Here is a 15137-nt window from a genome sequence, read left to right on the forward strand (position 1 = left end):
GAATTAAAACACAGAACAAACACCAAAACATGACAAACACATTTTGAAGCTTAACAAGAGAAGTGTGATAAAATGTGCATACTTTTTGCCTTCTCTGATTTCTCGTCCATTTTTGTACCATTTTACACTTGCTTTCTCTTTGGAAAGCTGGCAGGTAAAAACAGCATCATCAAATTCAGTGACAGTCTGGTCCTGTAGATGCTCAATGAAATCTGCAGGTGCTTCTGTGATAAGGAGTTCTGCAACAGATTTGTCTTGTCCAGCAGTGACTGTGTATTCACCTTCATCTATAAACCCGCAGTCTTTAATGATAAGTGAGTGTTTGTATTTGTCAACTTTGTACAAAATGCGTCTGTCAAATGTAACTTCCTCGCCATTCTTTGTCCACTGAAGGGTTACATTGAGACGATTGACTTTGCACCAGAATGTGACAGATTTCTTCTCCATTGTCTCAATATCTTCAAGAGGGACAACAATTCTGAGATCCTCCTCTGTTAAAATGAAAAATAAAATATGGTTCATTTACATCCTTATTTAAATCAGCAGTTGACATGATTAAACGTCTAACTTTTAAAATGCAAGTTACTTACCCAGTACTGTTAAGGCAGCAGAGCTCTTGACGTGTTCCCCTCTGGCATTTGATAGTGAGACAGTGTAGGTGGCTTGATCTGCAAAGTGTGCATCTCTGATTCTGAGAGTGTAAACTAAATCCTTGTGGACCATGATGGATTTTGCACTATCGAATATTGGCTCCTCATTTTTGTACCATTTAGCTTTGGCACCTTCTGTATTGACCTCACAGTTAAAGACAAGTTCTTCTCCCTCTTTAACTACTTGATCCTTAAGTGGAGTTATAATCCTGAGTTTTTCTGAAATTGCGAAAAAATATTGCATCTTTCATACTATAAAAGAATAAAATAAAATGTGCACACACACCTTACTAAAATAAACAGAAGCTTACCAATCACTTTTAAGTGTGCTGTTGCTTTGATTCCACCAACCATGATGGAATACTTTCCTTCATCTCCCAAAATAGAGTCCTTAATGACAAGTAATCTCTTTTTGCCATCTGAAATGATGTCATACTTATCACCAGCCTCAAGTACCTTATTACCCCTCAGCCACTGTACTTCAAAGCCATCTTTGGATATTGAGCAGACAAATTCAGCTTTTTGTCCTTCTAGTACTTCAACATTTTGTGGTCGGGTAATAAATTCTGCTGCAATTTCTGTAAAAATAAATGTTAAACATATATTATTTTTTTCTGTATAAACAGAGCAAAAGAAAATTGCATACCTTTGTCTACCTGATTTTTCTATGAAAAAATATACCAGAGTAATTCTCTTACCATGTACTTTGAGGTTGCCAGTTGTACGAGTACTTGGAAGCCTACAGCTGTATTCGCTAGCGTCGTCAAGGCGAGCATTATGAATGACAAGAATTCTCTTACGGCCATCACCAATTTGTTCATATCTACCACCTTCAGGTAATTCCTTATCTCCTTTAAACCAAGTTACTTCAGCCCCAGGCTTAGAGACTTCACAAATGAATTTCACAGTGTCAGTTTCATTTACTTCGATATTGGGAAGATTTTTGGTGAAAACAGCTTCCTCCTCTATAATAAGAAATTTAGAAGCATTCGATTAAAACAAAATGATCAAGCAATTCTTTTTTCACATGAAGTATATTTAAGAGTAGATTTAGTTTTACCTATAACTGTTAGGATGCCCGAGGTTCTAGCTGTTTTTGCTTCACATGCATATTCTGCTTCATCTTCAAATAGACATTTGTTGACCACAAGAATACGCTGGGCACCTTTGGAAATTATGTCATACTTTTTGCCCTTTCTTATTTCAATGCCATCCTTAAACCACCGTACCTGTTTTTAAAGCAAATTGACATTGTAGTACTGTTAGTTATGTTAATGCATTGCATCATTAATCTTAGCATTGTGTTACTTAACAATAACATAAGATTGAGATTTAAAAAAAACAACAACCTCACATTAAAGTGTTATTTAGATAATAAGAACATGATATTACAGACCGTGACATTTGGGCGCGAAATTTCACATTCAAACCGAGCAATCTCTTTTTCTTTCACTTCAAGATCAGTAAGGGGCTTTGTAAAGTCAACACGAAGAGCTATAAGAAAAAAATATACATACATGTAAATATCTCAAAGTTTTTAGAATAACCATAGTTATGCAAGAATAAATCATTACAGATGATAGCATTATTAATAATCATATTAATATCAACAAAGAGGTTAAATTACACGACTTACGTTCCACATTCAAGAAGCAAGAGGTCTTGAAATCCTTAGCATCACAGGTATATGTTCTAGCATCATCTAATGTGCAGCCACGTATGATCAGTTTTCTGACCCTGCCCTCAGCTATGATATTGTGCTTTTTTGTTTTGTGAATTTCATGTCCATTCTTGAACCATTTCACCTCTGCATTCTCTCTGGATACTTCACATTCCAGTACTGCAGTGGCTTCCTCCTCTACTGTCTGGTCCTCAAGTGGTTTAGTAAATTCAACTGGGGGTTCTAAAAGAATCATAGAAATTACAGATGCAGAACACCATAATTTTAGCCATCCAGCAATCAATACAGGATTATTCCCTACAATACATTCCTGAGTGCTATGTCTAATCTAGTTTTAAATTACTCTCAAGTGATGTGACTGCGACAATAATCCACAAGGATAAAAGATTATGCTGTTGGAAAATTCTTCACTATATTCAGTTTATTTGTTCATTTTTTCAGTTTTAGCCTATTACAGTTGTAAGAACATAAATGAGGATAAACAATTTCCTTGTCTCCTTGGTGCTTACAGTTTTAGATACTTGTAAATCATTATCACAAGCCCCTGTACCTTAATTAGTTTAGCCAAGCTGTATATATGTATTGTAGTTTTCATCTTTTCTTATAAGTAATTCCCTGCAATCATTGCAATTGTTTTTGTGTCTTTTCTCTGAATTTACTCCAGTTTATCAACTCCTTTCCAGTACTGAGATAACTAGAAGTGTATGCAGTATTTTAGGTATGATCTAACCAGTTTAATATAAAGAGTGTCCATAGACTTCCTAATCCATGATGGAATAATAATCACCAGACAGATGTAATTATGCTAATCAGTTTACCTTTTACAAAAAGATTTGCTTGTGTTCTGAAATCCTTTGCAGTCAGTGAGACTTCTCCAGCATCTGTTAACTTGACATCTCTGAGAGTAAGCGAGTGTACTCTTCCTTCAGCACGTGTGACAACCTAATTAAACAAAAAAGCATTTTGTAAGTATCTACACGTGAACTATATGAAGACTCTTCAATTCAATGTCATCTATTCTTTATTATTTTTATTGGGTACATATTTTGGATAATTTCCTCCTACATATGCATAGTGGATCAAGGACACTTTCAAGATTTTTGAGATATATATATATTTCCCCCTCTTATCTACATAGGCGCTGGTATTTAAGTACTCCCACATGTTCCAATGGGAGGAAGTATATGTCAAAATCTAAAGAAATTACATCATATATATAATAATAACTTAAAAATATATGTTTCAGAGTGGTAGCCATGTTAGTCTGTTTCAGCAAAAACAATGAGGAGTCCTTGTGGCACCTTAGAGACTAACACATTTATTTTGGCATAAGCTTTCATGGGCTAAAACCCACTTCATCAGATGCATGGAGTGGAAAATACAGTAGGCAGGTATAAATACACAGCATATGAAAAGATGGGAGTTGCCTTACCAAGTGGTGGGTCAGTGCTAACGAGCCAATTCAATTAAGGTGGAAGTGGCCTGTTCTCAACACTTGACAAGAAGGGTGAATACCAAGGGAGGGAAAAAATCACTTTTGTAGTGCTAATGAGGCCAATGTGATCAAGGTGGCCCATTTCAAACAGTTGATAAGAAGGTGTGTGTATCAACAGAAGGAAATTAGTTTTTGTAGTGACCCATCCACTCCCAGTCTTTATTCAGGCCTAATTTGATGGTGTCCATTTGCAAATTAATTCCAGTTCTGCAGTTTCTCATTGGAGTCTGTTTTTGAAGCTTTTTGTCGAATTGCCACTTTTAAGTCTGTTATTGAGTGTCCAGGGAGATTGAAGTGTTCTCCTACTGGTTTTTGAATGTTGTAATTCTTGATATCTGATTTGTGTCCATTTATTCTTTTGTGTAGAGACTGTCTGGTTTGGCAATGTACATGGCATATATATGCCACCATGTGCCAGCAATGCCCCTCTGCCATGTACAGTGGCCAAACCGGACAGTCTCTACTCAAAATAATAAATGGACACAAAGTGTCTCCTAAAGAATTATTTTTAATTATTTGTAGGAAAGTACAAAGTCAAGCAATAGAAGTAGTTCTGGTAAGGTGAAGGCAAATGGGAAGTCTAAAGTGAGAAGAAAAATAGAGGAGATGAAGTTGTTTCTGAGCATACTCATTATGCCCAAAATAAATATTTATGTCCTTGAAACATTTCGTTGAAAGAAGTTCAGATGAAGTAATAAATTTGGTTTGCCAAGATAGTTTAAGGTAAAGAATAGTCAAACCTCAAATCCCATTTTCTTGTAGAGTCAGTGTGACTCTTAGAAACAATGATAACAGCGTTTAAAGAGGTTATTTTAGAGGAAGTGATGAATCAATTAAACTTGGAGCACCTGAACATGTATTCCTGTGCAACCAAATATTTTGCTGAAGCCAATAGGAGCTGTGAGTGTGTAGGGGAAATCAAAATTAAGGTATAAAACCTCATTAAGAAGTTGAAATGAGTCAAAGTGGCCCAAATGGACAAGAATAAGATGATATCCCTTAATGTTTAATACTGAAGTTTCAATATCTCTTACTATATTTTGCAAGTCAGTAATCATGATAATCCACTTCATTGACTCAAATCCTTGCACATTTTTATTTCAAAATATGAAAGTGAATTTTACCTTGGTTTATTAAACCTCTAATTGGCAGAATTTCAATTCTATTTACAGATCTTTATGAAAAGCAATATGGATGACAATTCTGAGTTTGGTTAAACTGAGTAAAACTCAGAAAGGTCTCACTGAAAACAAGAATCCTCTTATTAATATATGAAAAAGCTATAGTAAAAATTAAACTAAACTTCAATTTGAATTAAAGAAACATCTACCAGCATTATTACAAATTTTGAAATTTCATTAACTTGTGTAATTCCTTAGACATTTACTTGCGTTTCCCTACAAGGCAGCTCTATTTCGCTAGAGATCTGAAGGCATTACACTCAAAATGAGTACCTAATAAAGAATGCATCCGAATAACTGCATCTTAAAAATTGTAACATACATTTTATATTATTTATAATATATTCCCTACTGTTGGCAAACTTCAAATATTCAATTAACCACATTCCAGGCAGCTCAAATCTCAGCGCTAAGAGCCAGCACTTGAAGAAGGGTTAAAAATAGCTAGTGAGAAATGCTTGGCAAGCAAACCTGCCTAGAAAGTTATCTGGAAAGCCTGATCAAATGCCTGAAATGGAATTTCAATCTTCTTAATCCCCATATATGCAGAACTGGACGGCAGCTCTGCATTCAGTGGAAAGAATCAGGAACTTCATTTATTCATAAAACTCACTCAAACTGCAACACACCTTAGCAGGAACCATTTCATATCCCTTGTGGCTGCGATTGCCAACAATTCAGGCACAAAAAGCTTTACTCTTGTGGCCAGTGTTTTGAGACCTTTTAACTTTTCTTTGTGTGATAAATACACATGCTATTTCAGATCCACTTTATTTACAGAAAAATACAAATTTATGTTTAAGTGAGAACACTTTATAACTTAAAATAGAAGCAGCGCATTCTTGTGTCTTAGTGCTTCTGCTGCTGGAAGGAGGGAGGTAAGACATAAAGGAGAGGGGGGAGAAAGTGGGGAGGAAAGGAAGAAAGGGGGAAATGAGGAGTGGAAGAAAGCAGGTGGCAAGAAGTCTCTTTACCTTGTCACTCGGTTCCAGTTTCTGTCCATGCAAGAACCACTCCACCACGATTCCCTCATAGGAGAGCTCACAGTCAAAGGTGGCTGATTCACCAGCTGTCACTGTTACATCCTTGAGCGGTCTGAGCAGGCCAATTACTCGTGCTTGGTGAGGGGGAGAAATCATCTTCACATTAGTCACTTCACTCAAGAGAGGGCTTCTGCCCTACCCACTAATCTTTACGGTGGCTTCTCCCAAGAGAGAGAGACATGGTAATGCAAAGCTATTTAAATTCCCTAACTAGAAGGGGGCCACTTGGGTTTCTTAGGGGAAGGGTTGGGCACTGGAGAGTCCCTGTTTGCAGAGCCTGTTTCTTTAAAATGAACAAGGTCAGCAGGAAAGTTGCAGTGCATCTGTCTCCCTGCCAAGCCCTGCGTGCCTCTTGCTAGATAAGGCATGTGCCTTCCAAAATAGCGAGTGCTAGGATTGGAGGGAGAGACAAGTGGTCTCCAACCATGTGCTCTGTCCCTGTCCATCAAGAGCTTAGTTCTTTCCCCAAATGTTAGTGTGGTGGCATCCCAGCAACTGAAAGCAGAAATGTCAGCACAACAAAGCTTTTGCTTGTAATACTTCAGTTGCATAACAACTGATGATGCAAGACCACCCAGAAGCCTGAAAGTCAATGTCCTTTTTCTCGTGCTCTAATAAAAAGAAACTATAAAAATTATATTTAAAAAAAATTCTTAAACTAACAGGGATCAAGGTCATCGGTGTCACCGATACTTCAGAATCACTGTCCCTTCAAGGAGTGACCATGGGCTTGGTGCAGTTTAGTGATTTAGCCACTCATTCCAAACAATCAGCTGTGTGATGTAATGATTCAGTTAATTTCATTTTAATTCATTTCTTCTAGTTTTAAAGACACGGCATTAACTATCTATTCATTCGTATACTAATAAGACACTTACGTTTCACTCGAAGGTGAGCACTGGATTTGGCATTTGCTGCTTGGAAGTCGACTCCACCAGCTTGGTCCAAACGTACATTGTACAATACGAGGAAGTGCTTTTTGCCTTCCTCCTTAATTTCACACTCCTTCAAGAAGGAAAACAACAAAGTATAGAAGTAGTGAGCTGCATTTATAGAATTTCTGCAGACACACAAAGGATATACTGTGTGTAAAACACCACTCGTGCAGAATATTTTTTAGAGATATATGTAGCCTTGTTAACACCTTTCTCTCTATATTATTTCTAAAATATCCATAATGTCTAGGCAATAGATACTTTTGAAATCTGAACTGCTACTAAATTGCCTAGTACAGCCAACAATTTAAATGATGTGCTTGCTCATAAATCCACTTAAGGACTATTTCCATTAGCTCTGCTGAAGATATAAATTTATTCATGAACAATGCACTGACAAAGTGGGATGTTGGGAAGAACTTAGATATATTGAAGACACTGGCTTGTAAGCACTAGCAATAGCAGGTGTCTGGCAATGCTAATGAACATATCAGCGGTCTCTCATTACAAAAGATGGTCCTCATTTTAGATCCACATTTCTTTCTCTCTCTCTCTTGCAGACACACAGACTTACAACTATCTCACTTTTCCTATTGTTTATTTATTTCCATCAGGACTGCTGAATTCAGAGTTGCCTACTCTTAGGTTTTTATAGTTAGTCTCTCAATATTTGGTGGGTTTTTTTAAATCACCAAGAGCCATGCAAATATGTAAGACTTTCAGCCTCAGTTTTGTTTTTAAAAAGTAAGTTTCTAGCCTTCCTGGTTGTGGAGAAAAACTAAAAAATCAGAATCAAGTGCACCTAAAATCTCAAAAGTTAGAAGATAAGTTAAGAGTATAAAATGTATTTTTTTATCTCATAGTTGTTATGAATCTCTATCCACACAGAAGTCTGGGCTTGATCAGCATTATGCTTACAGGTGATTGGTTCAGGGTTTCTCCTTTTAGTTTCCAGCTGGCGTGGACATCTTCCTCAGAGATTTCAGTATCAAAGCGGGCAGTCTCTGTCTCAATTACCTCCACACTGTACAGGTGGCGCACGATCTTAATATCCCGCTCTGAGAGGTGAGAAAAACAAAGGAACATTTGATGCCATCAGCCTTCAACAGAAACTCACAAGAAGAGCTTTACAACAGAGAGGCACTGACAAAACTACAGTACCTTCAATGTTGAGTTTGGCAGAGGTTTGGTCAGTGCCACAATCACAGGTGTATGTTCCAATGTCTTTCTTCAAAGCTTTCTTGAGGATTAGGATTCTCTTTTTGCCATCAGCCTTGATAACAACATTTTTTGATGGAGTTATTTCTTTGCCATCTTTCATCCATTTCACAGGAGCATCTGCTTTGCTAATTTCACATTGTAAAATCACTTCATCTCTCTCTACAGCAGTATAATCTTGAAGCTTTGAAGTAAAGTAAGGATCACCCTCTGCAAATACAATTTGAGATAAGCATATGACAGTTTTAATTGTTTTAAAAGCACAAAAAGCACAGGTCTTTTTATAAAGTTTGTACCATCTTAGGCCATGCACAATACATAAGGCATATTCTTAAAGCTTTTCATTCCTGTGAAGTGTCTGAACAGAGGAATAACAACAATAAAAAGTATAACTGTTATTTTTCTGAGTGTCCCAACATTTTGCTATATATTAATATTGGATGTGGTGGTTTGATTACAAAAACCAGCAAAAACCTATTAGCATAGCTATTCAAAAATAGCACAGGAAGAAGTACATTCAGAGTAATAATTGCTAACTTCACTGGAAAATATTGTGTTGGCTCTCCAAAGAATATAAAATGCTTAACAGCTACAAAGCACTGTACACATATTAATCAACGAATCCTCACAACAGTTCTGAGAAGTTTTTAAATAATTAGTATTATCTTTGTAAACATAGAAATGGAGACACAAAGAGATTCAGGTGATTTGTCAAGAGCACACAGTGAGTTTGTGGCAGAGCAGGGATTTGTAAACAAGACTTTCTGATTCCCAATAGTGTGTTCTTTTTTTAGGAATATATAAAATATCCAACATGTGAATTCATACTGAATAAAAGTAAGATACACTTACCAATAACTGTGAGTTTAGCTTCAGAAGATTTGCTCATAGCTTCTGCTCTGATCTGAGAAGTGTCATCAATAGAGAGATCTTTAAAGGTGAGTGTATGGAATTTGCCATCGTCTTTCATTGAAACCACCTTACTGGTATGCAGTCGTTGGTCATTCTTGAACCAAGCAACAGGGATATTGTCATGAGACAGTTCTACAGTAAACTCTGCAGTCTCACGCTCCTTTGCTGTTACATCTTTGAGAGGAGTAATGAATTTCAGACGAATGCCTAAACAAACAATGTGTCTCATTAATGATTACATTTATGTAAAAAACAATTGAAAGACAATTATCAAGTGCATTATCCATAGAAGCATCAAGTCAAACAAACCTTCAATGATCAGCTTGGCACTTGTTCTTTTATCTTCAGCTTCAAACATATATTTAGCTTCATCCTCAAATGCAACTGTCTTAATTACCAGGGCATGTCTTGTGCCCTCTGAGATAATTTCAAACTTCTCATCACCCATGATCTCTTGTGTTCCTTTCAACCAACGGAAAGTCTTGGGTTCCCTAGACACCTCACATTCAAACTTTGCCTCATCCTTCTCAAAGACCTTGACATCACTGAGTGGAGTGATAAAGATGAGAGGTAATTCTGAAATCAGAGCAGATCATTACAAGTTCAGAGATGCATTTATGCTGGCTTTTTTATTGGTAGATTTAATAAGAAAGTTTTGTATGCACGGAGAATGTTGCCACTATACCTTTCACTTTCAGATTAGCTGCACTTTTAGCATTTGCAGCCTGGAAGGACACTTCTCCAGTCATATCCAGTTTGCAATTATAAAGGATAAGAACATGCTTCTTCCCATCTTCAATTATTTCACAGTTCTGGTTTGAAGGGGGAAATAAATATAATTTTTCTAAGCCATCATCCATCACAGGTTACGCTGGGGAATTTTTATTTTTAAAATTATACATTGTGATTTTAAAAATAATGAAAGAGCCTTACAGGTGAAGGTGTTAAAGTTTCTCCCTTTAACTTCCATAGGGGGTGGACATCGGGCTCAGAGATTTCAACCTCAAAACGAGCTGTTTCACCAACAAATACCTCCACTCCATACAGGGGGCGCTCCACTTTTATTATACGAGCTGGAAGCACAGAAACACAGGTCAACTTTGCTGTATTAAGCTATATGTTACAAGGTTTTCAGCTGGGGTCCAGTTGGGAAGGCGTGGCCACTTACGCTCAATGTGAACATTAGCTTTTGTCTTGTCAGTTCCACAGTCACACTCATAGTTGCCCTTATCACCATCTTCAATCTTCTTGATTTTTAGGATACGGCGCGTGCCCTCAGCCTTTATAGAGATTCTCTTGGAAGCTGTAAGCTCTTGGCCATCTTTGTACCATTTCACTGGTACATCTTTGCTAAGTTCGCACTCCAGAATGACATCATCTTTCTCTATAGCAGAGTAGTCTTGTAATTTCACGGTGAAGTATGGATCGGCCTCTACAAACGGCATGTTGGTTGTGAAACAGTTAGTAAACTTGAAATCAATATATAATTAAAGGCATATTGAAATGTAAAAAGTTATTAAAACAAATGTTTTGTCACTGTTCCTTTAAGAAATTGTTTATATTAAGTGGTGGTAATACTTTACCTAAGACTTGGAGCTTAGCACGAGTGTGCAAGCCCTTGACTTCAGCCTTTATCTCAGAGATATCATCAAGTGTTACTTCTCTCATTTCTAATTTGTGAGTCTTGCCTTCTGCATGAATCAGAACCGTTCTGCTTGTGTGGAGTTTTTTGTCATTTTTGAACCAGGTCACTAGCATATCTTCATGAGAAAGCTCGAACTCAAAGTGAGCCGTTTCCCCTTCTTTCACTGTTTGGTCTTTTAGAGGTGTGATGAACTTCAACCTGACACCTATAATGAAACATTGCTCATCAGTACCTTAACATTACGCTAGTGAAGTTCTAGAAGATGTGCTCTTTAATAATCTTCACATAGTCTCTGCTCATAATGAGATACTTACCTTCCACAAACAATCTTGCTGTACTCTTCTTCCCTTCCACTTCAGCAGTGTATTCTCCTTCATCATCAAACTCTGAATCATTGATTACAAGGATATGTTTCTTTCCATCTGCAATTATATCGAATTTGTCTCCAACTTTGATGATGTCAGTGCCCTTAGACCATATAACATTGGCTTCCCGGGTGAGAACACATTCAAATCGAGCCTGACGCTTCTCAGGAACAGTGACATCTTTCAGAGGCACAGCAAAGTCAAGTTCAATTTCTAGAAACAAAACAGAATTAATTTTTTTCAAGCACTCAATGTGAACTTGGACTAAGTGATACTATTCTCTATTTGCTAGTATAGTGTACCTTTCACTGTCAGGATGGCTGTAGTAAGCGCATTGAGTGCTTGGTAGAGGATTTCACCAGCCTGTTCCAACTTGACTTTGTGTAAAGTTAGGAAGCGTTTTCCTCCTTCAGCTTTGATTTCACAAGTCTGGAAAAATTACGTTTTTAGTAAGGAAACTGGTATTCTAAATACACAATATTGGACTCTGTTCATAAAAAAGAAACACTCCAAATCTTGTTTTACACACACAGGGAATAGTTGCCTGTTAGAGAACAGTATTGCTACCAAATCAAAATGATTTTACTCTAAAGGAAATCTTAAAGTAAAATAAAATACATTTCCTTAACGCTCAACTCCTATTTTTAACTTAGGCGCCACTCTAGCAATTTACATGGGCCTGGATATTTTTGTTGTGATATGAAGCCTTGCAAATTATTTTATGTTATTTGCTGTGAAACGTAGTTCCTTGAGGAGGACCACATTTTCAATCATCATAAAACTTAACCTCTCTAATTTCTGTGCCAGAGCACTGGATGACTGCAGAGATAAACAGACCAGCAAAAATTTTACAGTGTGACTAACATAAGTTTGTAGAACTTGCTCACAGTATTCTCATTTTAAATGAACTGCATTTTTAAATGGGAGGATGCTTACAGGTGAGGGCCTCAGGATTTCTCCTTTCAGTTTCCATTCTCCAGGAACATCTTCCTCAGAAATTTCTGTGTCGAAGTTTGCTGTTTGTTTCTCATAAACTGTAACATCCTCCAGCGGTTTAAGCAGCTCAACCTCACGCTCTGGAGATGCACAAACAAACATGTGTAACATAGTCAATGAAAGTTTTGATACAACTTTACAGCAGTTCAAGTTTTGAATATTCTTGTTTTGAAAGGGTTGAAAATACTGGCATATACAATAATTACATATAATGTTCAGAAAACCTTCCTTACCTCCAAGGGTCAGTTTAGCTGCATATCTGCGACCTTCAACTTCCACTGCATATTCACCAATATCTTCAGGTGCAGCATTCTTAATTTTGAGGTAAATGAGATTTCCTTCTTTCAAGATTTCTGTCTTTTCAGTTGGTTTAGCTGGAATTTCTTCATCTCCCTTGTACCATTTAAAATTTGGCGTCTCCTTGGCAAGATTGCAAACGAAAGTAGCTGTACCCTTTGGTTTCACATGCTGGTCTCTTATAGGTTTCACCAACCAGTCTCTTATCACTTCTGCATGAGAAAAAGTTAAATAAAAATTAGGGTTCGTAGGTTATTAATACATATAAGTGGGTTCATAAATGAGAGAAATAAGGGCTTCTGAAATTTAGTTTATTCCACTCTTTGAAAAGACAAAGCCTATAAAAAAAACGACTTGCCAGTTTATATTGGTTTATAACTTGAAATGAGCACACATGATTCACAGGAATCACTGCAATAATAGAAGTTGTCATATGCAACCAGAGTAGAACATTTCCCAAAGACTTGTTTGCAATTTATGGAGGGCAGATGGCTAGGAGTTTCTATATCAGGATTGCCAAAAAAACAAAGGCCCTCCAATAAATCATAGCAACTTAGCAGGGAGCTGAGAGCAATCCATACATTTGCCAAAATTATCTACTAATATTCAGCAGATAAAATCCCCCAAATGGGAGTCTACTTCTAACAATATTGATGAAATCTGGTTAATTCTGGCATAGTATTTTGAGCACTACTCCCCACTGATCCTGACTGGGAGTTCCACATGAGGATCAATATGACCCTAATCCTATAAATGGTAATTCTGATTCATCCCCCTTTGAGTAGCAGCTTTTCCTATAACTTCAGTGGGAGTTAGGCCCTAAAATACCAAGAGTGTACATTTCAAAATGTGTTAAACAAAGGTGAAGAATAATGAACCCATTACCTAAGGAATAAAAACACGGTGACCACCCTTTTGTGCTCCTTTTCAGGTACCAATCAAGTCAAACTTTCCTTATTTTAAAGCACCCCAAACATGCACACAAATTCAAAGGAGAGAAATTAGAGTTTTATTCTGATTGCTTACCTATTACTTGAACAACAGAGTCACATTTGAGGTCAGTATCTTCCACTGTCACAGCATAAGTGCCAGCATCAGTGTCATCTGCATTCATGATGGTGAGGGCTCGTTGCAAACCAATAATATTCAGAGCGTACTTTCCAGGCTTGTCTTTTATGATCTTTCCATCCTTCCTCCACACCACATCTCTCTCTTTGTTCAGCTCACAGCTCAGATAAAATGGCTGCCCTTTGACCACTGTGACTTGTTCCTCAAGAGTTTTCACAAAACGCACTGGTATTTCTGGGGGAAGAGGGAACCATATTTTGATGCATTTTATTTTTTATACAGCATAGAGACGCACTGCATACAGAATGAAAATATGAAATGATCAATGGAATTTACGACAATTACTGAAAACTCGCAATATACAAACATATTTAACGCTGTAAATTATAGCTATTCTTTAAGTTGCTGAAGAATCTAAAGCATATTCAGGGTGCAAGGAAATACCTTCAACAATGAGTTTAGCTGTCGAGGTCTTTTCTTTGTTTCCCAGACGTAGCACACAAGTGTACTCGCCGGAGTCTGAAAGCTGGACATCAATAATATGCAGCTTCCTGTCTTTGCCATCTGCAATAAACCTGTGCTTTGGGCTCTCTCGGATGTTATTTCCGTCTTTCATCCAGCTGGTACTTGCAGTAGAGGGAGAGATAAGAACCTCAAAGATTGCAGAAGAGCCAATAGATTCAGCTTCTTTCAGCACTATGTCCTTCATTTCTTTAACAAACTTGAGTGGCACAGCTTTAAGTTGGTAGGTGAATGGTGGCTCTTCAGGAGGTTTTTCACCACCACTGCCTGGCCTTAGTTTCCTCCTCTCCAGTTCTGCAGGGGATGGTGTCTTCTTGGCTATAAGTCAGATGTAGAGATGAATAAACTCATCCCAATTTAGAGTTTTGCTTGTTTGCATGCTGTAGCAACTGGGCTGAATGAGGTTCATGAGCCAGACGCTTAGTTGCCAATTTGACAAAATTTACAGTGATGCAATTAGAGCACAAAAACTGCACAATCAAGCCTAGATTAAAGAATTAGTCCACAATTCTACCTGGACCATGTTAAAAGCTGGGGTGCCGTGCAGTTTTTCATGCTCAAAGTCTCAACTGGGTTAAAGCATCCATTCACTTTTGTTATGTCTAAAACACCCATACTGAGATTTGATATGCCCTCCTTTACAGTTTTCCTCTTTGATTACAATGTATTCATAGTAAATCTTAATTTGCTTTGTCCAGAATGAGTCAGAACATAATCAGAATCGTAAGTCTATTTATTTAATCTGAATGGCAACATTTTAGAGATATTTTATTTAAAGTTTAATATTAATCTCTATTCTAAATTTGTCCATTGTTTGAGTCAAATATGATAATATAAGCAAGGTTAAGTTTCATATCTTGTGTTAGTGGCTGAATCAGATGGATTTTTAAAGATGATTTCATTAAAAATGTAACTTCAGAAATAGGAACAGCCATTCCTTTTAACAAATATTGTCTTGGCAAAAAAAAAAAAAGGCAGTTTAGATTAAACTTTAGCTAATCCTTGTCATTCTAAGTCATATTTGGGAAGTCTGCTGTCCAATAATTTACACCACAGAAAGCTGAAAGCATTCATTATAATTAGGATTTTACACATGCAAACTTTGCACTGTTTGTATTTTATGATCATT

At 37.0% G+C, this 15137-nt stretch overlaps 1 protein-coding gene across 1 annotated transcript in view; it reads right to left on the bottom strand.

The window, feature by feature from the left end:
* The window catches only part of TTN (titin), a 468698-nt gene that overhangs the window by 94865 nt on the left and 358696 nt on the right, over positions 1 to 15137 (bottom strand). The window contains exons 209-233 of the mRNA XM_078847988.1: positions 14999 to 15009; positions 13931 to 14321; positions 13445 to 13720; positions 12355 to 12630; positions 12062 to 12201; positions 11428 to 11554; positions 11075 to 11338; positions 10699 to 10965; positions 10284 to 10547; positions 10049 to 10188; positions 9801 to 9927; positions 9425 to 9691; positions 9056 to 9322; positions 8147 to 8413; positions 7904 to 8043; positions 6929 to 7055; positions 5982 to 6124; positions 3150 to 3273; positions 2287 to 2553; positions 2047 to 2144; positions 1711 to 1879; positions 1349 to 1615; positions 962 to 1228; positions 591 to 869; positions 83 to 491 (exon numbers count right to left, since the gene is read on the bottom strand). Of these exons, the coding sequence (XP_078704114.1) occupies positions 83 to 491; positions 591 to 869; positions 962 to 1228; positions 1349 to 1615; positions 1711 to 1879; positions 2047 to 2144; positions 2287 to 2553; positions 3150 to 3273; positions 5982 to 6124; positions 6929 to 7055; positions 7904 to 8043; positions 8147 to 8413; positions 9056 to 9322; positions 9425 to 9691; positions 9801 to 9927; positions 10049 to 10188; positions 10284 to 10547; positions 10699 to 10965; positions 11075 to 11338; positions 11428 to 11554; positions 12062 to 12201; positions 12355 to 12630; positions 13445 to 13720; positions 13931 to 14321; positions 14999 to 15009 (5374 nt within the window). The remainder of the gene's footprint in view (positions 1 to 82; positions 492 to 590; positions 870 to 961; positions 1229 to 1348; positions 1616 to 1710; positions 1880 to 2046; positions 2145 to 2286; positions 2554 to 3149; positions 3274 to 5981; positions 6125 to 6928; positions 7056 to 7903; positions 8044 to 8146; positions 8414 to 9055; positions 9323 to 9424; positions 9692 to 9800; positions 9928 to 10048; positions 10189 to 10283; positions 10548 to 10698; positions 10966 to 11074; positions 11339 to 11427; positions 11555 to 12061; positions 12202 to 12354; positions 12631 to 13444; positions 13721 to 13930; positions 14322 to 14998; positions 15010 to 15137) is intronic.

Source organism: Lepidochelys kempii, chromosome 11 (genome assembly GCF_965140285.1).
Source record: "Lepidochelys kempii isolate rLepKem1 chromosome 11, rLepKem1.hap1, whole genome shotgun sequence".
NCBI classification, from domain to species: Eukaryota; Metazoa; Chordata; order Testudines; family Cheloniidae; genus Lepidochelys; species Lepidochelys kempii.